Source organism: Sinohyriopsis cumingii, chromosome 14, assembly GCF_028554795.1.
Source record: "Sinohyriopsis cumingii isolate HCF-2022 chromosome 14, ASM2855479v2, whole genome shotgun sequence".
NCBI lineage: Eukaryota > Metazoa > Mollusca > Bivalvia > Unionida > Unionidae > Sinohyriopsis > Sinohyriopsis cumingii.
Genome location: NC_142974.1, coordinates 122,398,970 through 122,426,524, shown reverse-complemented (window position 1 = coordinate 122,426,524; position 27,555 = coordinate 122,398,970). Strand labels below are relative to the sequence as shown.

General features: G+C 35.3%; 1 protein-coding gene across 1 annotated transcript; it reads right to left on the bottom strand.

Annotated features, from left to right (window-relative positions):
• Nucleotides 1–645: 645 nt before the first annotated feature.
• Nucleotides 646–27,555, bottom strand: LOC149784738 (proteasomal ubiquitin receptor ADRM1-B-like). The gene is made up of 10 exons (XM_089932767.1): nt 27,336–27,555; nt 21,800–21,916; nt 18,413–18,533; nt 16,316–16,381; nt 13,176–13,260; nt 11,215–11,423; nt 5,755–5,778; nt 4,547–4,707; nt 2,369–2,471; nt 646–1,088 (listed from the first exon to the last, which is right to left on the bottom strand). Exons 1-10 carry the CDS (start codon nt 27,534–27,536, stop codon nt 952–954), a joined length of 1,224 nt encoding a protein of 407 aa, XP_089788893.1. The 5' UTR covers nt 27,537–27,555; the 3' UTR covers nt 646–951.

Here is a 27,555-nt window from a genome sequence, read left to right as displayed (position 1 = left end):
GGATACCACTACAGTAGTTGAAGATTTGATGATATGATTGAAACTTTTGTGCCACAGAAAAGGGCTTCACCACTCAAAAATAAGGGCTTCACTCCATACAGGTAAGGGCTTTATCCCACACAAATGCCAATAGAGAATGTATTCAGTATAGTTTCTGTCAGATGTTATGAAAATAGACCATTCTGGATCATATCTCTAAACATGCATTTCCACTTGGTTGCTATGGGAATCAACCTTAACATAGATCTGGTTCAATACAACGAGTGGCCGAGTGGTCTAAAGCGCTAACTGTTCCGGATGACTGCCATCTCACCTTTGTCTGCGTGGGTTCGAGTCCAAGGCTCGGCTAGCGTGGATATGTGGGAAAGCCTGCCAGTAGCTTCTCGTGGGTCGGTGGTTCTTCCCTGGGTTTTTCATTAGGGATGCTATTTAAGTTATGCAGTTGCACCAGGAGCCACCCCCAGAGAATTTCGTTATAGCATCCCTAATGAATATTCCTGCCAGTAGTGGAGAGGTTTCTGAGATGGAAAGACTGACATAAGGAAAACAGATGTACCATGGGCACAGGGCCTTGCATAAACTTGCATAGCCTTTAGCCAGGTAAATCAAAAATTAAAAATAAAGAAACAATTCCAACTACATAAATGAACCATTCAAAATTTATTATTCAACAAATGAAAATAGTACAAGGTAGAATAGTAAGGTCTAACAGGCCTTAACTTGCAGTTTCTTTTTCTCTTCATTTATATTAAGTATCATATACGCCAAAAAAATCAAACAGAAAAATCATTCTCAAAGGTCAATGTTCTTTTCTTCATAATACAAAACTACAAACACAAGGTAAATTCCGTGAAAATTCTACATTTATACAAATCCTTCTCAGCTAAATGCAAATTCTATCAGTGCTTTATCATTTAATGGTATTCAATTTCTTTTCAAATGCAAGACATTTCACTGTTCCATTTCTTCTTCTTCATCCCCATCATCTTTTTCCTCTGGTTTCGACGTTTTGATTTCTTTATCTTCACCTTTTTCCTCATCTTTCTTTTTCTGGGCAGCCTGCATGGCTTTAACAAATGCATCTAAATCTGGAAGAATAAAAATAACCTAAATCTTCTGCTGAATGTAAACTCTCATTTGCAACCACATATTCAATAATCCCCCTTGTATCCAACATGATGAGGCTAACACTGTTGATACTGACAATGCCTATGCCATTGTCATAAAACTTGATATCCATGTTTCATAAAGCCCATGCTGGTGAGAAAAATTTAGCTGATCCCATAATATCCTGGATACAATATCTAATTTATCCCATTTATATTATATCTAATTTATCCTACAATATCCTAGATATAATATCTAATTTATTCCAGAATATAATACATGTGATATCTAATTTATCATATGGTATCCTAGAATAATATCTAACTTATTCCAGGATATCCTAAATATGATAACTTAGTTTAACTCAGGTTATCTTGCATATGATATCTAACTTATCACATGCTATCCTAGAATAATATCTAACTTATGACATGCTATCCTAGAATATCTAACTTATCACATGCTATCCTAGAATAATATCTAACTTATCTCAGGATTTCCTACATGATACCTAAATTATCACAGGATATCCCACATGATACCTAAAAAACTTAAAATTCTATTTAAATTTATTTTTACATAATATGTTTGAGCAACTTTCTCAATGTCTTCTCAACAGTACATGAACAAATGAAAGACTGGATCAAGCAGGTATTCATAATTCCTCCATCCCTAAGAGTTACAGAGTAATGGTAGCATGAATCCATTATATTAGGCACACAATGTATATTTAGGTCTCCATGTGGTTTCAACGGAAATAATAAGTGAACATGTACCTATAAGAGTAAACAAAGTCAGTGATGTGTGAAGTATAGGTCACAGCACACTTTTTTCTTTATGATGATGTAGAAATCTTGGATAATCAAATCACAAAAGTTCATGACTTATACGAACAGTAACAAAGAAATTACACAACAAAGAAAAAGTCCCAAGTGTGCCTGAGATAGCTCACCTGGGTTTTCTTTCAGATGATAGATAAATATCAAATGTGTAAACTTCCAAGATCTTTATGCAGAAATGTTATTCTGTAGAATTTTGGCAAATTATGTTACTTTTTTCATAAATCTTAGCAAGACTGACTTATTTTTAGTGATGACTCTGCATTATTTGTACACACTGAAAGGCCTTGAAGCCTGATGCTTTTTGTCCAAATTTGTTCTCATTTGAGGAGAAGTCATATGAATCCTTTCAGTAACAAAACTTCATGCATAAATGCATCCACATTTGTAAAAAGCTTGGTGCATCATCCCTTTAAACTCACCTCCCTGTGCTGCAGCATTGGCCACATCCTCCCCAAGTCCAAACTGTGTCATCAGTGGACCCAACTGTCCTGATTGTAAAGCTGCGCTGAAGGAACTCAGAGCCTGCAAATTTAAAAAGATCAAAGTACTGGGAATACTGATGGCTTGTTGCATGGAAGTGATACTAATTTACATCAGATCAAATGAAAACAACATAAATGCCAATCTATTACTTATCTTGTCCCATAAACATTCTGCTCTACATAATCTTTACATTTCCTAAATTTATATTAGAGCCTGAAACATTGTTTGTGGTGATTTAAAAATGAAAAATATTTTTTCATTCAGACTAGAGTTCAGGACAGTGCAATGATATCCAAGGAAGATAAGTATTATCAAGTCTAATAATTTAGCAACGTTTTGAATCACCTCCCTTTGAATAAATATGCACTGAAATGCCAGTGGATTGACACCTAGCTATGAATTATTGTATGACCATAAATTTTGTTAGTGTTCCTTGTGATACAAACTATATTTGGCAAATGATAATGGACACAATGCCATGAACAGTGGGGTTGAAATCCCTCCAAGTCAAAAGCTGTCACTGATCTTGTATGGTTACACTAAGTCTTCAGCAACTGAAACCTGTGTTTTAAATACAGAACAACAGTAAAACAAATGATTATATCATGGATATTTCTCCACAAGAACTGGACTTTCAGTTAGGGACTTGCTTACTATATGATAAAGTATGAACTTGCGTAAAATTTCACCAAATGTCTAAAGAGGTAAAAATATGATAACCTGGGAAAGGAAAGTTCTCAGTTTCATTAAAGATGCCCCCAAATGTTCCTCTGACTGTCACTCTGCATTATCATTCCTATGATATTTCTGATAATTTTTTCAGCCAGAGACACAATACAAAGGCTGAAAAAAAACTCCTTCAATTTTAAAACTATACACCTGAGAGTTCTTTAATTGCAGAAAAACGAGGCAAGCAATTGGTAAAATTTGAGTAAATCGTACTTTCTCCTCATTTACAAAACAAGCCTATTTTCAGGAAATAGTAGGATATTATGAATGCATTTTAATCATGAATGTTCATAATTCCAACTCAAGAAATATTTTTAAAACTCTCAATCTAGCATAAGAAAATTTCATTTCTTAAGAGAAATCAAGCATGGCACTGACTTGTATTATCATTGTAGTAATTGTGACACTGAATCAATGATTACATCTGTGAATACTGTAATGACATCTAAAAAGTTAAAGTTTCTTAAGAACTACTCCTGTGTTGTAAAAGTTATGCTCTACACCAACAGAGGTCACAACATTTTACTTTCCCCTGATGTGACCTTGACCCTGAGGCAGGCGCATGGGTATGGTTTGCCCCAAAATTTGAATGTCTAGCCATGAAATACAACTTCTTGAAATTTCATCAAAATATCTTCAATGGTTAAAACATTCTACTCCAGGCAAAGAAACAGATCATAGAATTTAAGTTTTCCTTGCCTTGATCTTGGGGCAGAAGGCATGGTTATGGTTAGTCCTACAATGTAACATGTCTCACTCATATACGTGTTTTGGGATGCAGCATCTTGCTGCCTAAATAATGGCCTTGTTTAGCATGCTCCCTGGTCAACTGATGCATACAGGAGACCAAATTTTCAGGAATATATCACACCTGGCAGCACATATTGACACTTCCCCACAAATTAAAGTCATGTTGCTTTAGGCCGACTTTACTTAATCGGATGTCTTCTTTTTAATAAATTCAAATTCTCACACAAGAAAATATGTTTTCAAGTTCCAATGTACTACATTTCAGTTGACTCCAGTGATAGAAACTGGCAATGCTGAAATCCATTAAAAGGATGATAACTATTTTGAATGAAATAAAGCCATCTAAATACTTTCTTCAGTATTAGTATATTTTCATTCATTTCATTCAAGAAACACACTTCAACTTAATCAGAGACAGAGTTATAGAAGTGATGACGATTGACTGAATGAATGACTTTGGAATGTATTCAATCAGTGATAAATGTTCTTACTGCTAATATTGTATACTGCTATGATCCTGTATTATGTTCATCCTTTTAAAAACATGAGAATTTCTATCACTTTTTAATATCTGACTGTAGATATCTTCCACACCCATAAGGAGGAAATAAAAGCAACCAATCATTCAAAGTTACCTGTTGGAACTGTGGGGAGGATATGGTGTTGCGAAGTTCCTGTTCAGTTCTAGGGAGTGATTCACCCTCAGGTAGATACTGTATCAGTCGCTGCTGTACTTCTGGATTAGCAAGAATGGGGATCATTGCCTCTGGTTTCAGTGCTTTTGCCAAGTCCAAGCCTTTAAATGTAAAAAATAAAGGCTTCTTTATAATACATTACAATTCTGAATTTTTCAACAGTAACAAAATAATTATATATTTTTTCAAGTTTAACTGGCTTCTGAGATTAACACCATTTGAACCTTATGTTCTCCAATAACTAAATAACTGAAGGCATAATGTCAAATTAAAATGCACAAGAAATTTGAAATTTCCTGTTTGGAAACCTGACTTCAAGTCAGTCTTCTGTGTTCCATTTTTAACTTTCATTCCAGTCTCATAAATTATAAGTGACAAGGTTCAATAACAATGGTTTTGTACAATGTTTTCTTTGCTGCCCTTGATGTGATGTATTCAACTGTGTCTTGTACAAGCTTAACGCAGTGATTTAAACAAGACACTTATCACTGATGTTGTCGTAATTGCTGCCCAAAAAGGATATATATGTACATGTCTACACAGAGAGAGAGAGAGAGAGAGATACTTACATCAGACAGAGCAGAGAGTACCATCGTTGGATCGTACTTGAGCAAGTGTGATAATATAGAAGGATATTATTTATTGGGAAAAGAAAATCATAAAGTTAGAGAATTTTGAATTCATTCCCTACCAAGATTCAAGCACTTGCCTTGTGATAATTGCCATAACCTACATGTTATAATATATATATATATATATATATATATATATATATATATATATATATATATATATATATATGCACACATACATACAGAGATAGAGTCTAAGAGAGAGAAAATGACAGACAGACAGACAGTGAAAAGAAAAGGGAGAAAGACAGCAAAATGCACTATCTATGGACCCTACACAAGGCTGTGTGATAATATAGATTAAATTATGTACTGGGAAAAAATATAATAATAGAGAGTTACAAATTTTTTGATGCATTCCCTATTGAGATTTGAAAACCTGCCTTGTGATGATTTCCATAACCCATCAACCCGGGTTTAATTCTCAGTAGGGAATGAAATAAAATACTCTAACCTGCATCACCCTTTTCATATAGATATATCTATAAGGCGAACCAAACAAGGTTTAATGCTTACCCTCATTTGATTGTCCAGTTGGAACTGAAAGAGAGAAAATAAAAATCATAATTAAGTTCCTGCAAATATAAAGGGAGATGTGTGTGTGTGTGTGTGTGTGTTGTTGTTGTTGTTGGGTTTAACACCAGTCTTCAGGACAAGATAAGCTATACATGATGGCCACTAAAACTGGTGGAGGAGGAACCTGGGAAAACCCCCAAAACAACCACTGACCCAAGAGAAACTACTGGCAAACTTTCTTACATACCCATATTGACTGAGCACAAGACTCAAACCCACAGAGGTGAGATGGCAGTGATCCGTAATAGTGAGTGCTTTAGACTACTTGGAGACCCTATAGATATATATATTTTGGAAAGACAAAGCAATTTCATGGTAAAAAGATTATAGAGAAACTGATGTCCTGAAATACTATCAAATTCAGCTCTTTACAACTGAACTATCTATATGAACCAAAACAGATGACAATGACTTGGCGGGGGGGGGGGGGGGGGGTAAATAGGTCAAGATTATACCTTAAAGTAAAATCTGGTCATGTTCTGCATTGCAAGCCCACTCCTGAGCTATATTCTAAATCTCTGGAAGGTGAAATGATGGTATTGAAATAAGAAGAAAGGTGAAGAATAATATACTACGTGGATAGATGTATACCTACATGGTATTGAAATGAAAGGACAGATGTAAATTAATATACTGTGTGGATAGGCGTATACCTACATGGGTATTGAAATAAAAGGACAGATGTAGATTAATATACCATGTGGATGGGTATATACTACATGGTATTGAAATAAAAGGACAGATGTAAATTAATATACCATGGGGATAGGTGTATACTACATGGTATTGAAATAAAAGGACAGATGTAAATTAATATACTGTGTGGATAGGTGTATACTACATGGTATTGAAATAAAAGGACAGATGTAAATTAATATACTGTGTGGATAGGTGTATACCTACATGGTACTGAAATAAAAGGACAGATGTAAATTAATAAAAAAAGGGGATTGGTGTTTACTACATGGTATTGAAATAAAAGGACAGGTGTAGATTAATATACTGTGTGGATGGGTGTATACCTACATGGGTATTGAAATAAAAGGACAGATGTAGATTAATATACTGTGTGAATAGGTGTATACTACATGGTATTGAAATAAAGGGACAGATGTAAATTAATATACCATGGGGATAGGTGTTTACTACATGGTATTGAAATAAAAGGACAGGTGAAGATTAATATACTGTGTGGATGGGTGTATACCTACATGGGTATTGAAATAAAAGGACAGATGTAGATTAATATACTGTGTGGATGGGTGTATACCTACATGGTATTGAAATAAAAGGACAGATGTAGATTAATATACTGTGTGGATAGGTGTATACTACATGCATACATGCCAACCCCTGACGAGGAAAAAGTGTAATCCAAGTGGACAAAAAGAGGAATCCAAGGAGAAAAGGAGGAATCCACATATGACATGCTAAAAATTCAATAAACAATTATTTGTTTGCCCCTCTCGTCTTTTAACATCCTTTACTGCTTCAAGTTTTCATATGTAGCACTTTTAGCTTTTGAAAGCAACAGATTTTCATGTTGCGTTTTAAAACACTTTGTACCAGCTGAAACCATGAATGTTTTGCACACCAGAAGAGCACAAAGTACTGGGTTACTGAGCCTGGATCTGAATTCACTTTTATTTTTGTTAACAGTACTGAACAATCTCTCACAGTCAGCATTAGAATGGCAAAGAACCAATATTCCTTTCATAACCTGACAAAGAAGAGGAAATTTATATCTTCCAGTGATTGTGTCGTTTAGCTGGGAAATAAGGTGCCACTGCACATCAACTGTATCTGCATTGTAATTATATTTTCAGGTAGAATCCCAACTTTATACTTCAGGAATTCTCCTTCCAGATGATCCAAGGTAGACAAGAATGGTAATAGAAAGGGATATCTCTTGACAAAGAATCTAACACTTTTGAAGCTTTTTGACTGTCTCTCATTTACATCAGCAACTGAAGCATTTAAAAGCACTTCATCTTCACAGGGGAATTTCTGGAGCATGTAATCACAGGCTGTAGCATAATAATCTCTAACATTATCATAAAACATCTTCACATGATTCGTTTTTGTTTTCTTGATTTTTTCTGATCCAGATGTGAAATTCTTTGAAAAAAATATGTGCTCTAACACAAACATTGACTAGAATACATCTGAAGACGTCTAGCACCAAATAATAAAATTATTTCCACACAGACTGCAATAGACATCACGTGATGCTGCCCTCATGTCCTCATCTTTGGAGGATTCTGTTATTTTATGTTTCGCTTGTTTTTGGCCTTTTTCTAATCCATCTGTGAAATTATTTGAAATGAGATATTTTTGCTCTCATACACGCATCGACAAAATAAATTATACTTTTTAGCGCCAAATACCGAAAGACTGGCTCTATACTAAATATAACTTAGAAAAAAGAATCTGCCAGTAGAGATTAAAAATTAGAAAACCAGTCGGTTCTCTCCTCACTAAGCCATACAGCTGCTATAAATAGAATACGAGGTCGAAAGTTTGAAAGTAGAACCAGCATGTTTCTGGGTAATAGGATAGATGCTATAAACAGAACATAATACTGTTGGGAAAGTGCACGGACAAGCGCACTTTTATATTGTAGTTATGTAGAAGCCGTCTTTTCTAAAATACGGTCTGTCGGGTTAATGGGATGTTAATAAAAACGAGAAAACAAACAATTGATTTTTTTTGGAAGGTGGATATACCGAAAAATTGTAATTCCTATACGTTTACGCATAAGGCATAATTTAGTGAAAAAAAGCATAATGATTACGCCAAAAGCGTAATAGTTGGCATGTATATACATGGTGTGTGTGTGTGCTTTGGATTTTTAATGTAGCTTTAACAAATTTTCAGTCACATTGCTATGATGTGTGCAGTGTGACAGTTTATAGTGATGTCTAGCACTGGGGTATCATGCCGCAGACATGTAGCATGATGTCCCACCCAGTCACATTATCCTGACACCAGGCCAACCAGTCCTAATAGTAACCTCTTAATGCTGAGCGCCAAGCAAGGCAGCTGTTAGTACCATTTTGAAAGTCTTTGGTATGACTCGACCGGAGATCAAACCCATGACCTCCTGCATCCGAGGCGGATGCTCTAACCACTAGGCCGCCGGAGCGGTCTATACTACATGGTATTGAAACAAAAGGACAGATGTAGATTAATATACCATGTGGATGGATGCTACAATGAAATTCATGATCCTTGGAGATAAAACTGATGGCTTTACTGACAAGCATAATGAGTTAAGAGATCAGGATCCATCAATGTAAAACTGACACTGAATGTCCATAGGAGTTAGAGATCAGGATCCACTAATGTAAGACTGACAGGCTGACCACGCACAATGGGTTCACACTCTTTTCAAGACAAAACTTTACAAGTCTTTTCCAGTTTATTCATGGAAGAAAGTGATTTTCCAAAGTTAATTTATGACCCTTACTGAAAAGAATCAAAATCATTTTTTGATAACAAATGCTCTTTCTATTTTGAGACTCTCCAATAACATCTGAATCATGTGACCATGTACTAAACCACACGACTGTCAAAAGAAACAACAATAATTATTGATATTCATAAAAATTGGCATGGAACTCATTTTAATGAACAGAACAAAAATGTTAACTTTGACTCTTCTTAACTGCATTTGTTCACATGAAATGTTTTAGAAAAAATTTGTTTTCAATATCGACAAAAATCACTTAATGGCTGTATACCTTCATATCACTTGTGTCTATGAGGTACCAAAACATCTACTGTTACTGTATTATGGACAGAACTTTAAATTCAGTCACTGTCAACGACACACAAAGTATGGGATTCTGCACTGAAAATTGCAAACATTCACTAGATTTCTACGTACATAGCAAAGTCTGATAGTAAAATTCAGTGCAAATATTACTCCAGTTGATAATGCTCAATGCCATGTTTCCAATACGCACTATCAAATAATAAGCAAAGATTTATCATCAACTTCACCTATCAAAAGGAAATCTAGTGACGATAAGCAAATTTTTTTGGTTAACATTACCCATCCAAAGGGGATCTAGCAAATTATACTTCTCTTACATTTACCAATATCACAGAAAAATGCTAGCACAATGTGATGCCAGACTGGTTTTCGAACCTTCTACACAAGAAAAACAACTGATATGGGCAACCAATCTATCTGACCAATCCAACCACCTGAGCTTTGACTGACTATACAAATACATTTATGACAAGAACCCAAATGATCCATACAGCAATCATATCTCGACTGACTGAAGAGCTCCACAATCTCTGAAAATTATGATTAGAACTCGATAAATTTAACTCATGATAAGTTCAGTTATGACTAAGTTACATATTTTTGTCATCAAATGGTAGCTGAGAATTCCAAGTTTTTCACTGACTTTTGTAAATTTATGCAACAATAAAGGGTTAGGGTTGGGTTGTTTCCTGCACCCTGGCCTCAACTCAGGCTGTGTGAAGGATGAAGAGTTTAGAAAGGGCCGGGGGGGGGGGGGGGGCTTATCTTGCTTTACTATCAAGAACATAAATAATTTTGTGAAATACTGTAAGGGAATTTTAGCAAATTCTACTCTCCTGAATTTCATAAATGTTATTAGCATAACCACTGGAGAATTTATGAGCTATCATATAAAGCAGGGGTGGGCAAATTGACTCTGTTTATCAAATAAATGTGCTTCTTTTGAAGTTTAAGTTTTCAAATATTAACAACATATTAACAACTGAAAATTAATTAAATGTTATTTAGAAAAACCTTTTGTTTTTGCTATTTCAAATATTAATTACTTTAATTAATGAACTATACGACCCGTGACAAGATGTAAATTTGTGTATGCGGCACTTGCACTGGAAAGTTTGCCCACCTCTGATATAAAGTCATTCATAAAGTTGGTTACAAACTATGTGTCCTTGCTACATCTGTTTATATACAAATTGAGGTACAAGTGATGTCACCCTCCTTGACCTAAGGTTTTGGAACAACACTGGAAAATCAGCAAAAAGAAGATTCCATATTCCAAAAATCTCAAAAAAATTCTCACTAACTGGGACACACAGAAGGCATTTTAATGTAGGCTACTCACCCATAGATGCAATTTAGAATTTTCTTCTCATTTTAATATGAACTCTATGAAATTAAAGTACCCAGGCATATATTTTCAAAAAACTGCCTTCCCTCTATGCTTAAATGGAACAGCCTTTAGCAATCTTTTCACTTAAACAAATAAAAACATACAGAATGTTAAACTTTGCAGATCTGAACCTAAGTGGTTAAAAATGTATTCAAAATATTAGATCATGTCTTTCTACTATAAAAGCTCAATGCATTTTTGGTCTGGATACAGTGATTACTTATAACCATACCTTTCATGCTGGAGAGAATATTCTGCAGGTCACTCAATTGGATCTGCTGGCGCTGACTGTTACTGGCACCTGATGATGTCGTTCCTCCACCACTTGTCGTCGATGTGTTGTTCTGAGAGGGCAGCGCTGCCGCAGTGACAGGACGCTGAAATGGAGTTGTCTCTTGCACACTAGTCCTGGTCACAGGTGATGACTGCACTCTCAAAGGTCTATATGGAAACAATGTCAACATCAAATTTATAGCAGGCCCATATGGAACAATGTCAACATTAAATTAATAAATGGCTTATATGGAAACAATGCCAACATCAAAGTTAACAGCAGGCCAATATGGAAACAATGTCAACATCAAATTTTAATTGCAGGCTTATATGGCAACAATGTCAACATCAAATAAATAGGAGGCTTATATGGAAACAATGTGAGCATCAAATTAATGTAAAGCCTATATGGAAACAATGTCAGCATCAAATTAATGTAAGGCCTATATGGAAACAATGTCAACATCAACATTAAAAGAAGACCAATATGCAAACAATGACAATATCAAAAATCAAGTTATATACAGAAACAGTCAACATCAAAACTTGATAGAAGGCCTATATGGAAACGATATCCACATCAAATTAACAGAAGGCCCATATGGAGACTGTGTCAACATCAAATTAAAATAAGGTCTACATGGAAACAATGTTGACCTCAAATGAAGAGAATGCCTATAAGGAAACAATGTCAATATCAAATTAACAGAAGGCCTCAAAACTGGAATATTTGCCACAACAAATATGGAATATTTGCCATTGCTACATCTGAAATGGCGGGGTTACCTGGAATTGTCCAAAAAGGTTGCACATCATGCTCGTATTTAACAACATTTTCAGGTTCATAATCGCCAACTGGTATCATCATTAACACTTTTGCAGCTCCAATAATCTAAACACTTCATAGCTTTAAAAATAAATTGCCTTTATCACCATCATCAGCCAGTATTTGCCAATGAAATTGGCATCTAAAGATGGACCACACTGGGAATCAGCCATCTGGTTTTTTCTGGATAGCCCATTTTATAAACGTTTATTTGTAAAACTTCCTTGATCCAAGGTTCAAACTTTGATAGAATGCTTGTTCCTGGGCCCAATGTGCCAATCAAAATTTAGGTTAACAACCATTCATGTCAAGCCAAAGAACCCAGATTTGCAAACAGTTATGAAAAGGACATGTCATGACAAGCATAATGGTACTTTATGCAGTGAGAAACACTTTAAGAGTGAACCACTGAAGAAAAATTGTATACTGTGCAAAGAACATTTTCATAAGTGTGACTTTAAGATAGTTTGAGTGAGTTCTTATGCAACTCTGGTCTCCAAGTTCGTGAATTAATACAAAGTTTGTGCTATTCACGCAATTGCACACATGGGCATCGTAAGAAGTCAGCTACTTATTTTTCATTGAGTAACAATAAAAAGAATTTCAAGATGGTCACTTTGGTGGCCATATTGGCTGTCTGAGCAGCATTATTTTCATTTAGGTCCAACCAGACCATGGGATGAATGTGTCTGCAAAGTTTCATGTCAATCCTCCACAGAGTTCAGGAGTAGCGACAACAAACTTGTGCTAATGGATGGATGGATGACAGAGGGACAATCGACCATCCCATACGCTCTTCTGATATATGACTAGCAGACCTAAATTTATTAGAGCAAATACATATATATTTGTGTCATGTCCTACTATTGGTCCTGAATTCAAGTCTGTCCTAAAATTAGGGTCATGAATCTCATAGAATTTTCATACCCCTTCCTAAAACCTGAAAGGATTATAATAGTGTCAAACTTGTTCATTCATCCATCCATCAATCAATAAAAGTTTTGCTTTCAGTTCATGGGTCAGGTGCAGTGGCATTCGTGTTGAAGGACACACACACCTAATGTTTTTTTTAAAAGAGCTATACCAGTACTCACGGCTCTGAGACAGTTGACTGTGCACTACTTGGTCTCCCCATCAGTGCAGACAGACCTCCTCCTGGTCCACCAAGTCCCATACCACCTGAAAACAAGACAATGAAAATAATACACAGTAGTTCCATTATTTATTGACATTTTATTAGAGAATGAATACATGAGAAAAAAAAAGATACTTCTACATATAGAAAGCACATGTCTAACAAAGAATAACACTGAATGTCCAGTATATACAGGTTTCACTGTAAGGGCTGTTCCATTAACATATACCTGGGAGGGACCCAGGGAAGGCCCTTTCAATGTGGGATACTCACCCATATATGCAATTTAGTATATTCTTATAATTTTAATGTGAACACTGAAATGAAAGTAACCTGGCATATATTTTTTAAAAGCTGCTTTCCCTGTGTGCCATGTATATTTAAATGGGACAGCCCTAATACTATATTTCCTAAATTCCTCTTGGTCATTTGCTGTCTTAAAATATATTATAAAAAATGTAATTCTGTTGGAAAACATACAAATGAAAAAGCCAACCCACACAAATTTATATCATCAGGCTACCCTTAAGTCACAATGCAGAGTAACTGCATTAATGGTGTATTAATGAATGATAACAGACATGACTTACCTCGTTTTGTCCTGTTTATTTCAGTCAATTGATACAAATGCAAGCATATTTGTAAACTCATCTTTAAATGTTATAAAGAAACTCTACCTTGTTTTAATCTCCTGTATGAGCCACTACCTGTGAAAATTTGCATAAATATAACCCCAATTGTTTGCAGAGTTTGTCATTAAAATACAATTAGAGAAAACACATGTACCTGAACTATTTACACTATTCAGTTAAAGAAAAAAACATGTACTAGAGCTATTGACACTATTCAGTTAGAGAATAAACATGCATTTCAGTTATCGACACTATTCAGCATAAGAAAAACATGTACTTCACCTATTGACACTATTCAGTTAGAGAATAAACATGCATTTCAGTTATTGACACTATTCAGCATAAGAAAAAACATGTACTTCACCTACTGACACTATTCAGTTATCAACACTATTCAGCATAAGAAAAAACGTACTTCATCTATTGACACTATTCAGTCGGAGAACATGCATTTCAGTTATCGACACTATTCAGCATAAGAAAAAACATGTACTTCACCTATTGACACTATTCAGTTATCGACACTATTCAGCATAAGAAAAAACATGTACTTCATCTATTGACACTATTCAGTTAGAGAATAAACATGCATTTCAGTTATCAACACTATTCAGCATAAGAAAAAACATGTACTTCACCTGTTGACACTATTCAGCATAAGAAAAAACATGTACTAGAGCTATTGACACTATTCAGTTAGAGAATAAACATGCATTTCAGTTATCGACACTATTCAGCATAAGAAAAAACATGTACTTCATCTATTGACACTATTCAGTTAGAGAACAAACATATATTGGAGCTATTTACACAATTAAATTGCTAATTTTCTAATACATATACCAATGCATGGTACTCTATACACAAAAATTAAATATTAACCAGTGTCTGAAGTATTTTTCATTTATCATGCATATGTTTTTAAGTTGGTAACTGCATCAATGAAGTCAAGAGTTTTGTATACCCACCCACAAGTGCTCAAACAATTGATAGCTCAAGACCCGGAGCCTCTCTAATTTCAGATAGGGCCCCTACTGTATTCCAAGTAAGGTACCAATCTGAATTGTTGAGAAAAAAATATAATTTGCTGAGAAAATGTTGATGCACAGATGAGATGCAAAGATTTATTATCAGGATGGATCACACTGAAAGACTAGTAAATTATTAATATTTATCCCCATGTATGCACATTATCATCTACTTATCATTCTTCTATCAAAAGCTCTGAATTTTGTTTTCAAAGCAAAGTACATAATTTATGAATGGGAAAACCAACTGCCTGGGTTGCTATAACTTATGCTCACATGGCCTGTAACATACATGTAATTCTAAAATGTCATTGTGCATACTTATGTGCCAGAAACCAGTCTAGTGGGTACTGGAACTGTATCAGCAATTGTTGCAACGATGCATGGTAATGTAATGCAACTGAGGTTTGCATGTATACACACGCTGTTAACCGATTACTTTATTGCTGTAATCTTGAGAGTTTAGGTCAAATGCCAGATATCTGTAGAGATACTATAAGTAACAAAGGGATCAAATGTGATTGTGTTAGCTTCTGAGTCGTTAAATAAAAACTCACCATTCTTTGGCAGAGTTGAGATTCTGCAAAACCACTTAAGCAAATATTTTTGGGGGACTGTTTAATAGCTATAGCATTGTTCAAGCTGTTTAAAGTTATAGTTTAGTAAAAATAATTCAGCTTTCCGATGCTCGTGCTTACACTAGCGTAATGAAACACTGGTTAAATATATCAAGTGTCAAATAAGAACAACAAAGTAGAACTGAAAGTATGAATCAAGACAGGTTTCACATGCAAATGAACATAAACACTATTGATCCACTGAGTAATAAGAACATTGCTTGAGCATTTAGACAATGACTGACCTCAGGACCTGGAGGAAAACATTGCTCAACATGATTTTTTTTATATAGATCCAATAAAGACTCAAACTCGGTTTAATATGATTTTATTTTTATCTTTTCATATCTGAATTGTAGTAATCACAATGTTTTGTAAAATATAATATTAAAAAAGAAACAATTTTGGATACAGAGTCCAGTATTTTTGGAATTCTGAGTCAGGACATGTGATTTGTTGTTTTTCAGTCACCATCATTTTTTTCTTTCACATTTCCCACACTCTTGTGTAGCCAACAGGTTACACATGCAATATTTTCAGCAGTTAATCGACTTGTGTCGATACTGTATGTAATACAACGGCACTTTGCGCTACACAGACCATTGTTTTATATACTGGTTTCTTTGTACAAGGCAGACTCAACTGCCACAGCCTGTGTTATTATTATTCTAATGTTTCATCACAAGACTACCCCACTATAATACCCTATTCTTTATTATGTCTCCCAATATGGGAGTATTTTTTACAATATCTCTTATGGACTGCTGTATTGAGAGACTACTACAGTTAGAAAACATGCCAGGTCATTGTTGTTTAACATACCAAGCAACTGCATCATCTGTTGCTGGCTCATTCCACTCAGTATGTTCTGAATATCCGTGTCTCCTGCTGTAAATGACAGAAAAGAAATAGCTATGAAAAAACTATAATAACGTTAGCATCTGCATTGCAGGCAGGGGTGAAACAATTAATCTATATTTTTATGCATTTATATTTTTCATATTGATACAAGAGGTAAAGAATCAATGCAAAACAATACTTACATTAAACAAATTACTTTAATCTACAACAGTCATGAATAATTATTAGGCATTTGCCACTTATTCTTGATGTATATATATTTTTCATATTGATACAAGAGGTAAAGAATCGATGCAAAACAATACTTACATTAAACAAATTTCTTTAATCTACAACAGTCATGAAAAATTATTTTTGTCGTTTGCCTTTTATTCTTTAAAATGTGAATTCATCTTAGACAGCCTTAGGGCTGTTCCATTTAAACATGCATTGTACCCTGGGAAGGCAGTATTTTAAAAATATTTGCCAGGGTACTTTGATATCATCAAGTTCTTATTAAAATCATAAGAAAATTCTAAATTGCATCTATGGATGAGTACCCCACTTTAAAAGTACCTTCCCTGGGTCCCATGTATGTTTAAACGAAACGGTGCCTTCCCTGGGTCCCATGTATGTTTAAATGAAACAGTGCCTTCCCTGGGTCCCATGTATGTTTAAATGGAACAGCTCTTAGCAGGCATATGCATTTATTCATGTGACTGACAACACCCATTCACTTTCTACTAAATTATCAAACACAGGGTAACTTGCATGATCTTAAGTCTGCCCACCCACCCACTCCCAAATTCCATCATGAGTATTGTCTCATCTGTATGCTTAGCCACTGATAAAATAAAATAAAGATTTGTTCCCTACATGTGATTTAAGTACTTTTTTTAATAATCATTTTATAACCACTATTATGCAATGTTTTGCTCTTGCTTCACATTTTGTCCCCTTATTTTGAATATGATGGCTACACATCCGGTGCGTCACACAGTGAAATATGATACATTAAATTCTGATTGAAGGTTATTGTTTGTTCAAGTCCAGAGTAACACACTAACCACTGATCAGGACTGTAACATATTCACTGCATGTCACACCAAACATAATGACACCAAAGCAAAATAGAAATAGATACAAAGCAACAGAGAAAATTTGCACAAAAGTGGCTATTAAATGATCTGTAAAGTACTTGAACAAGTTTGGAATGCCTCTTTTTTTATGGTGATATATGCAATCAGTGACTCAATGTACCAACAAGTTTGGAATGCCTCTTTTTTATGGTGATATATGCAATTAGTGACTGAATGTACCAACAATTTTGGAATGCCTCTTTTTACGGTGATATATCCAATCAGCGACTAACGTACCAACAAGTTTGGAATGCCTCTTTTTTTATGGTGATATATGCAATCAGCAAATGAATGTACCAACAAGTTTGGGGCCCCTAGTGACCGAGTGGTCTAAAGCGCTTTTCATTATGGATCACTGCCATCTCACCTCTGTCTGCGGTGGTTCGAGTCTCGGATTCAGTCAATGTATGTGAGAAAGCTTGCCAGTAGCTTCTCGTGGGTCGGTGGTTCTTTCCGAGGTTTACCCGGGTTCTTCCTCCACCAATAATACTGGCCGCCATGTATAGCCTATTGTGTGCTAAAAAATGGCGTCAAACCCCACAACAACAAGAAGAAGTTTGGAATGCCTCTTTTTTTATGGTGATACATGCAATCAGCGACTGAATGTACCAACAAATTTGGAATGCCTCTTTTTTTATGGTGATATATGCAATCAGCGACTGAACAAACAGAAATGAAAGCATGAATTAGTGTCTATGATTCAGACAAAGGGGTGCTTTACATTTTTATTGTCAAGAGAGAAAGATTGTTGTTAAAATCTGTCATAAACGGGTGCAACGGAACCTCTGCTTTATTGCATGTATCAGTATAATATGGCCATATTTACATACAGCATAATTATACATGCACTGAACATGTGCTAGTTATTGACTCTACAAAGAATTTTGTTCAAAACTAATTTTGAAAAAGAAACAGTATGAGATGCAAATAAATTTCTAACCCAGATTTGCGAGATCAGATGGGAGGGAGTGTCCACCCCGACTTGAACCTGGGGTTGGTGGGTTATTCAGGAAGTCATTCACTTTCTTACAGTGTTCATCATCTTTATCTGTCTTTGGCTCCTGTAAGAAGAAATAAAGAATTAACATTCACTCTCTTTTAAGTTAAGGTCAACGCAAACTACACTGAACAAGATCAGCCATCTCATTATGCACAAGCATATTTGGGTCTATGCAGCTTGTAAGGAGTCATCAGTGGAACAGACAACAGAGACAGCTGTCTACTGTCACATTAAGCAATGACAGTTTGCAGTTTTACTTGACTTGTAAGCAAGCATATATGTTGAGATATCTTTTTTGCATACTTATAGGAAAACAAGAAGTCATTTTACTGTATCTGTAGTTCAGTCCATTTAACCTTGCACTAACTGTAAACTTATTGCAATCACTTGCACTACACCAAAATTATCGAACTGCCCTGTGGATATCCATATGCACCTAAATAAAGTTGAGATCAGGTCTGTGGACGACAGTGTTACATATATTTACAATACATCTGAGATCAAAGCATTAACTTGCAAAAAACTCTGAACATTATCTCTTCACTTTTGATGATGCACAATGTTTACATGTCAGTTAGCTACATGTCAATCTATTTTTGAGAAGTACAAGATTTATTAAATTTTGGGAGATCATATTGCCATTATTGTCAACTTGGAACAATTACAGATAGTGAGTCATTTCATGAGAACATGTCAATATGACTTTCTATTCAAGAGGGGCAATGATAAAAGAACTAGATATCATACTATGTTTCTCAGTGACAACCCACTGTCTAAAGATCATTCTGTTCAGAAGAAGTAGCTACATGTAAAACAAGATTTTTAATATCACTACACTAGCAGCCAAACTACTGGTCTCATCAGCAATATTTTCTGGGAGCTCTGGCAAGCCCAGTGGTCTAAAACACATGCCTTTACCGATTACTGCCATTTCACCCCTCTCTGTGTGGCTTCAAGACTTGTGGTCTGCTAATGCATGTGAGAAAGCTTGCCAGTAGATTCCTATGTTTTGTTGTTGTTCTTGGGAATTTCCACTGTTCTTCCTTCACCTGTTATAGCCATACATGCATTGAAAAAAACCTGTGCTAAACCCAAAACATCATTTTCATTCAGAATAAAGGTCATGTCATAAGTATGTTGATAAAAACACAAAATCAATATGACTATCAAGTCAGGGGAAATTGTCTTAAAAAGATTGTACAGATGATCATGAAATTGTTATCTGATCAGCACCACATAGAAGCAACTACATTATATATAGTCTTTTAGTGAAAAGCCTATGACAGTATGGCCATCCACTTGGAACGATGTAGGGCTAGCAAGACTTATGGAGAGCCACCACAAAATGGCCATACTGGAGATGAAGTGAACATTCTTATTTTCAACCAACTTGGGGCCACAAGAAAAAAGTTTCATAATGGTTTTATTTGATACCAGAATGGCAATGTTTTTATTTAAGATCAATTAGAGGTCTTTTGGTGAAATGTCCATTTTGTACGAGTTGCAACAAAAGATTTCATGATAGTCACCTTGGCAGCCATATATGATATCAAACTGGACCATTTTCAATGGCACCAACTAGACATTATATAAGGACTGCAAGCAAAAACCATGCTGATATCACCATCCTTTCGTAAGGCTTACTGATCATATTTTCAGACTGGATGTCAGATCAACAACATTTTCATGCAAGACCAACTAGACAAATTATAGTGGTCTATGTACCAATGGATGTCCATCATTAAGCAGGCTACAGGATAAATTATAGTGGTCTATGTACCAATGGATGTCCATCATTAAGCAGGCTACAGGATAAATTATAGTGGTCTATGTACCAATGGATGTCCATCATTAAGCAGGCTACAGGATAAATTATAGTGGTCTATGTACCAATGGATGTCCATCATTAAGCAGGCTGTATGATAAATTATAGTGGTCTATGTACCAATGGATGTCCATCATTAAGCAGGCTGTATGATAAATTATAGTGGTCTATGTACCAATTGATGTCCATCATTAAGCAGGCTACAGGATAAATTATAGTGGTCTATGTACCAATGGATGTCCATCATTAAGCAGGCTATAGGATAAATTATAGTGGTCTATGTACCAATGGATGTCCATTTTTAAGCAGGCTATAGGATAAATTAAAAGTGGTCTATGTACCAAATGATGTCCATCATTAGGCAGGCTACAAAAATCCATTCTAATTTATTCAGGAACAGAGGTACAGAAAATACTGATAAAACCCTTTAAAAACCTGAAGTATCATTACATGCACTGCTTTTAGTACAAGTTCCTATATATGAATCCAAGATATTTAAAGATATCAAATAATTACAAATTGTGGTAAGCTTTTAAAAAAAAGAGTTTAAATAGAGAATAAGCTTCAATGTAACATAATTCTGGGATGATATCAGTAAAAGAAATGGAGACAAAATGAGAGTAAACACTTACATACAATGGTCTCTTTTCATATGATGGAATAATTACTATTACTATTTTTTGACGTTTTGCTTACTCATGAAAAAAAAAAGAAAAGAAATGCAGTAAATATCAAGATGGGTTTATCTTATTTACCAATAAAATAAAGTGTTTTCCATTATTGCCAATCATGTTGAAAATAAACAGGTATTTGATATACATGTACCTTTTTTACCTTTTGGACTCACCCGATGCAAAGGATTGAAAACATGCATAAATCTTTAACAAGCAAAGTCTGCACTAATACCTTTCAAAAATTTTAAAATTTAACTTTCATTAGCCATTGATAATTACCGGACTGTCAGTGTAACAATTTCATTTTCACTTCTGCAAGATCACCGTTCATTTCTGAGACTATCACAACCCATTAATCTATGCAAAGTTACAGGTTTTCCTAATACGCCATCTCCACACAAGTATCTCAGAGAGGTAGTGCTTGTCCCAAGTTTAGAAGGGGGGGGGGAGAGGGGTAAAATAGGTTGAGGCAGTAATTGCCCCAATCTGAAAAACTTTAATCAGGATGAGACAGTGCTTTTCTGATGTTTTACAAAGTAAAACATGGAGAGGTAGTATTTGTCCCAACTTTAGTGAGGGTACAAAGTTGTAATGCAATAGCTTGTTGACTGTGCAACAGAATCGTGTTAGGAAAATTAATTCTGGTTTTGGGGGTTTGGAGGAGTCAAAGCCAAGTTCAAACAAAAACATCTGTATTGAACATTTAAGTTTCCTTAAAAACAGATTTTTAAAGAACACAATCAAGTAAATGATCAATCAGTTAAGTGCAGACTCTCTTACAGATGGGTCATAATTATGACTGTATCGCACTGCTAAACAAAACTTCACCTGCATCCAGAAGAAGAACTTTCTGGTTGAGGACTTGAACTTCAGAACAAAAACTCTTCCTGTGGTGCACTGGGGAACATGCTTGAACTCCACATCATCTGGGAAAATAATCAAATCCTGCAAAACAAAATGAGCAAAAATTGACTTTTAAATATTATATACACTACCCAATAACAAAAACCAAACACTCCCCCCACTATAATTAAAATCTAGTTTCATTTGGTGAGTGTGCTGCCATGGTCCATTTATGATCAAAGTCTCAATGTGCAATAATTTTAGCTCACAATTATTTTGATCCTGACAATATGCTATCCACCAGGGTACGAATGCTTTTTTCTTTCCAATTATCTTTTAAAACTGCTGTTAAACAATGTCACCCAAATCCAAGCCCTCTGACTCAAATGACACCGTTTCTTCATTCCGATAGTGGGTTTCTCCCATGAAGAAATATAATGATCTGAAATAGTGAAATTGCCAGTAATCATTAATGGAATGGTTCAGCACTGACAGAAACTATGTAGCAATGGGTAAGGTGGGGTGGAAATAGGGCAGTTGTACAGGGTAAGCAAAAGAGGCTTTCATCCAGTGCATATCTGTGATGCCCTGGGTGGTAGATCACGCAACATTCCATATGCATTATTAAAATCTTTTATTGTTGTAGTAATATGGTACTTGCAGCAACAATAGAATTCTTACTGCTGTTGTAGATGTTGGCATTTTCATCTCATCTCATCCACGAGTTACTCTTGTATTTACATAGTATACAAAAAAAAATCTTAAGTGTGTGCTGCTTAAGAACTTTATCTGCCTATCCAAGAAAAGGAATAATTTTTATCTTCAAAATCAATCTGTTCTGAAAACATGTAAATGAAATTATATGGATCATTCCATTATTTATAGCTGAAAAGATTTTTCCAACAAAAAACAAATGCAAACTGTGACTACTGTGTGAAAAGAAAACAAGAAACTTTACAGCAATATTTTAGCTCTATGAGAAAATTAAATCAAAACATATTTATATACTGTTTTTCATGGAAATGACAGTTTCTTTATATTATTCCTTGAAAAAACATTTCCTATATTGACCCTTGAAGAATTAATCCTTGGTAGTGGGGATTCGGATAGGTTTGACAAAAAGGTGGGCAATAGGTGTCCTTCATTTTAAAAGTGATCCAAAAAGGCCAACCTCATAACAGAATGAGGTATCATTTGCATAGTCTCTTTCCCATGAAAACCCAAATAAATAACCAAAACCAGGATTCTCTTATTTGATGCCTAGAACATGGCCATAGTCTACAATATTACAACCCTCGAATATTGCAATCAGTCTCTGTTAAGTTTCAGCATTTAAGCAACTTCTAGAGAGTGCAATGTTTGTATCTTCTGCCACTAAGTAACCCATTTCATTGTGAGAAGTTTATGTTTGACTACATCTCAGTTGTCTTGATATTTTATTCACAAGTCATCATATCTGCGGTCAGTTTTATTGATTTCACGTTAGGAGAATGCAGAGAAATTGCAGCCAGCTAGCTGGCCATCTAAAATTTCACTGCAGACTGAGGCTAAAAAATAAGAAGCCAATCGCATTTTTAAATATAACGAGTCAATTTAGTCTACAAATTGTATAATGCACAATATTACAAGAAATAATAGAAAACAAGTGACCAAAAATGATGGGGAACTGACTTTGATGCCCACATGCAAATCTGTGCTTCCTGGATTTTTGGTGGGTTCATCACCAGATATACTAGCCACCATGTATAACCTATAATGTGCTGAAAAATGGCATTAAATTTATTTTAAAAAATCATCTATGTGAGATGAGAAGATAAACAACACAATGCAATCTGCATCAAATAAATGCTTGCAATTCCAGCAGAAAACTCTATTTTGTCTATGTTATTTCTGATGACACATGATACTTCCAATTCACAAACTTAACAAGCAGTGACATTTGGATGCCTGAAAGCCACCAGAATCTAAAATAAAAATAAGACAATCTCTAAGAAAACTACTCTTCAAAATGAATATTACGCTCTCAAAACTTAGAATAAATAGGCATCTAAAAAATGACTAGAATAAAGAAACAGGATGCATATCAAAGTCATAACAATGATCTATAATGTTCATTTGCAACCCGCAAAAATTAATATATACACACAGTGATCACATTCAAGAGGGCTCTCAAAACTCACTTATTCTGACTGCAAGAACAAACTTAAAGACCTAATGTTTTCTACCTTAAACATTCTCAGCCTGTTTTGTTAATGTTTTCTAATTTCATGGTGCTTGTTTTTGTAATCATAGCGTTATATGTTTTTTATCTTATAGGTGTTGGTCTAATGTTGTAAAGCGCTTAGACCTTCTAAAGTTTGGGTGCTATACAAAGTCCTCATTATTATTATTATCTGAGTTAGTTCAAGGAATCAACTGTTGAAACTCATTTTTTCACAAAAACAATTTCATGGGTAGCTGAACTCTGGATGCAAGAGCCTCTTTAGAGGCTGGAGGTAGTTCTGATATTGTCATTGACGACAAGTCAATGGATGAGGATCCTGATTCCTTTCTGACTATGATTAACTGAAAATATGGTCTCAACACATGCGGTCCTTTAAGACTTGTTTACTGTAATAAAAATATATCTGTGTGTGTGATTAGGATTTTTAACGTAGCTTTAAAAAAACCTGTCATATCGCTATGATGTCTGCAGTGAGGCAATTGATAGTAATGTCCAGCACTGGGGCATCATGCCGCAGACATGTAGCATTATGTCTCACCCCCCACCCAGTCACATTATCCTGACACCAGGCCTACCAGTCCTATCACAAACCTATTAATGCTGAGCCACAAGCGAGACAGCTTATGATTCAGCCGGGGATCGAACCCACAACATCCCACTTCCGAGACAAACGCTCCAACCACTAGACCACCGGAGTGGTATATATCTTTAATATAAATAATTATAATACTATGACAATAATACTAACATAAACACCAACATTCCATCATGTCGATTATAAAAACTGCGAGATAGGTGTTTCAAGTTCCTTTTTCTTAGAACAATTACCATGCCCTTTTCACATCCTGGTCAAATATCAGATTAGATGCTGGGATTTTTGGAAAAACACATATACAATCAACTTTCATGGCAAAATTCTAGAATAAAAGACAAATTTACCTATTTTATCAACACCAATCAAGGTTTCTGCTTTTCTGCTCCAACAGAATGCACTGATATAATACTTAATGCCATTGATAAAAAATAATGATGCTTTGATATATTTTTAACTTCTGAATGTAATTCCCTCTTGCCCTTTATTTCTGATCTTTCACTGCAATAGTGTTATGACATCATCTCTGTCAGTTCTACAATGCCACCATTTTAATTCATTTTAAAAACAGTTTGCTTTGATATATCTTCACATTGTATGTCATAGGCAAAATATGCTGGGGTTGTAAAAATTATGCACAAGTTTTCATTAATAAGTGAAATTTTCTTTTCCATCCAATCCAAATTGAAAAACAGTATTTACTGTAAATGTGAGACTACTCTATGCAAAGCACAAATTGATATATATGCTTGACCTGCATGGTTTGTACCCTTAATGAAATCCTTTAATTATTGTCCAAATCTATTTAGATCACTATAAAGTGTGTTGAGTTAATATCTAATAAGTTTCTGCGTCAGTGAAAAATGTTTATAAGCTCTCCAGATACATGTATCTGGAATGTGACAACTAGGCCAAGGCATGAAATCCAATCATTGACAGCATCTCATTATTATTTGCATCAGTAAGGCAAAATTAAAATGTGTTTCCAGTCAGCCAATACTGTTTTTCATTGCTGACAATAGCATTTTTTCCCCCGTGGGAAAAAATATTTTTTGAAACTTTTTCTTAAAAATTTCCAAATGTGATTTGTGTCTAGCTAGCTCGTTCTGCCAAGTACTTGAAATGCATAGTACATTATATATGCTAATCACTGTAATACATATAGTAACAACAACAGAAAATACCTACCTACCCTAATTTTAAACCAGCACAAGAAGAAACACATTTTCCTGGACCTAATATATAAAAGCAATTTCAAATATATTTAACAAACTGACTATAAAATATTACAACTAAAAAATAATGCATATTTATAAAGAAGTGTGCAAGCTATTTCAATAAAATCATATAAATGAAAAAATTATTTCAGACAAAAATGTATATTCTTCCTGTTTTGTAATACCATTTCCAGATGGAAAAGTTTTCAATTGGATGTTGTTGTTGTAGGGTTTAACACCATTTTTCAGCACATGACAGGCTATACATGGTGGTCAGTATTAATGGTGGAGGAAGAACCTGGGAAATCCCCGGAAAGAACCACTGACCATTGAGAAGCTACTGGCAAGCTTTCTCACATACCAACTTTGGCCAAATCCGAGACTCGAACCCACGCATACAGATTCAAATGGATGTATTCTGCTTCATATGATATAAGAAGTCAATATCAGAGTAGTCAATCTTTCCCATTTCCTCAGAGTAGTCAATATTTCCCATTTCCTCTGCTGTCACAAAAATGTCTAATGTAGATGTCCTATTAATTAACAAGTAATGAAAGCCAAGAATGTTTGTTGAACAGATAACACTCATTCCAGGGCCAACGTTGACACAAATATGGAATTAGTTACATCTGACACTGTCATAGTTTCATTTTATTTGTTTACAATGTACCTATCAATCATATACATACTATAAAAGACACTTCTCTCACGACCTATTTAATAATTAATGCTGATAATGTCAGACCATTTTCCCATGCTACCAGTCAACATGGTCATGATTCCACCCACTTAATAAACAAGTGCAACAAGTCAAATGGAATGTTGCTCTCTCAACGATCGACACAATATTATGTACTTCACCTGGCTTTCAGGTACAGAGGCAGTATTCCACTCAGTGCTTTGTACTTGCATCACCCCCTAAACAAAATATAGGGTGATGTCATGTGTCTTACGTTGCAGGATTAGCTGCCAAGTGCGAGTTATTTCTGAAAACCTGACTTCTCGTTCTGAAGTTAGTCGACATCGAAACACGATACACTGCACCGTTATTTAGGCAGTAAGACCTAAACTCAAAAACATAAATAACAGACTCTATGTTATATGTGTGTGTGTGTTGTGATTTGGATTTTTAACGTAGCTTTAACAATTTTTCAGTCATATCGCTACGATGTCTGCAATGTGGCAGTTTATAGTGATGCTAGCACTGGGGCATCATGCCGCAGACATATAGCATGATGTCCCACCCAGTCACATTATCCTGACACCGGGCCGACCAGTCCTAACACTAACCTCTTAATGCTGAGCACCAAGCGAGGCAGCTGTTAGTACCGTTTTTGTAAGTCTTTGGTATGACTCGGCCAGGGATAGAACCCACGACCTCCCGCATCCGAGGCGGACGATCTAATCACTAGGCCACCGGAGCGGTTCTCTATGTTATACGTTGTAGGACTCCCCCACCCCTCCTCCCCAATGACAATGCAGTCTCACATCTTCCACGTTTCCGTTCGTCCGGTCTTTCCAGCAGAAGTGCATCAAGGAGTCTTCAGACTGATATATGTACACCTGCCCCTTCCTCTTATCTGGATGAACCATTTTCCCTTTCATGTACATCTTCCCCGCCCGAAATTCAACCAAATTCTTGCTTTGGGAACGACCATTTGTAGTGCCAAATAATGCACCTGACGCCATTTTGAATATGCGTGTCCGT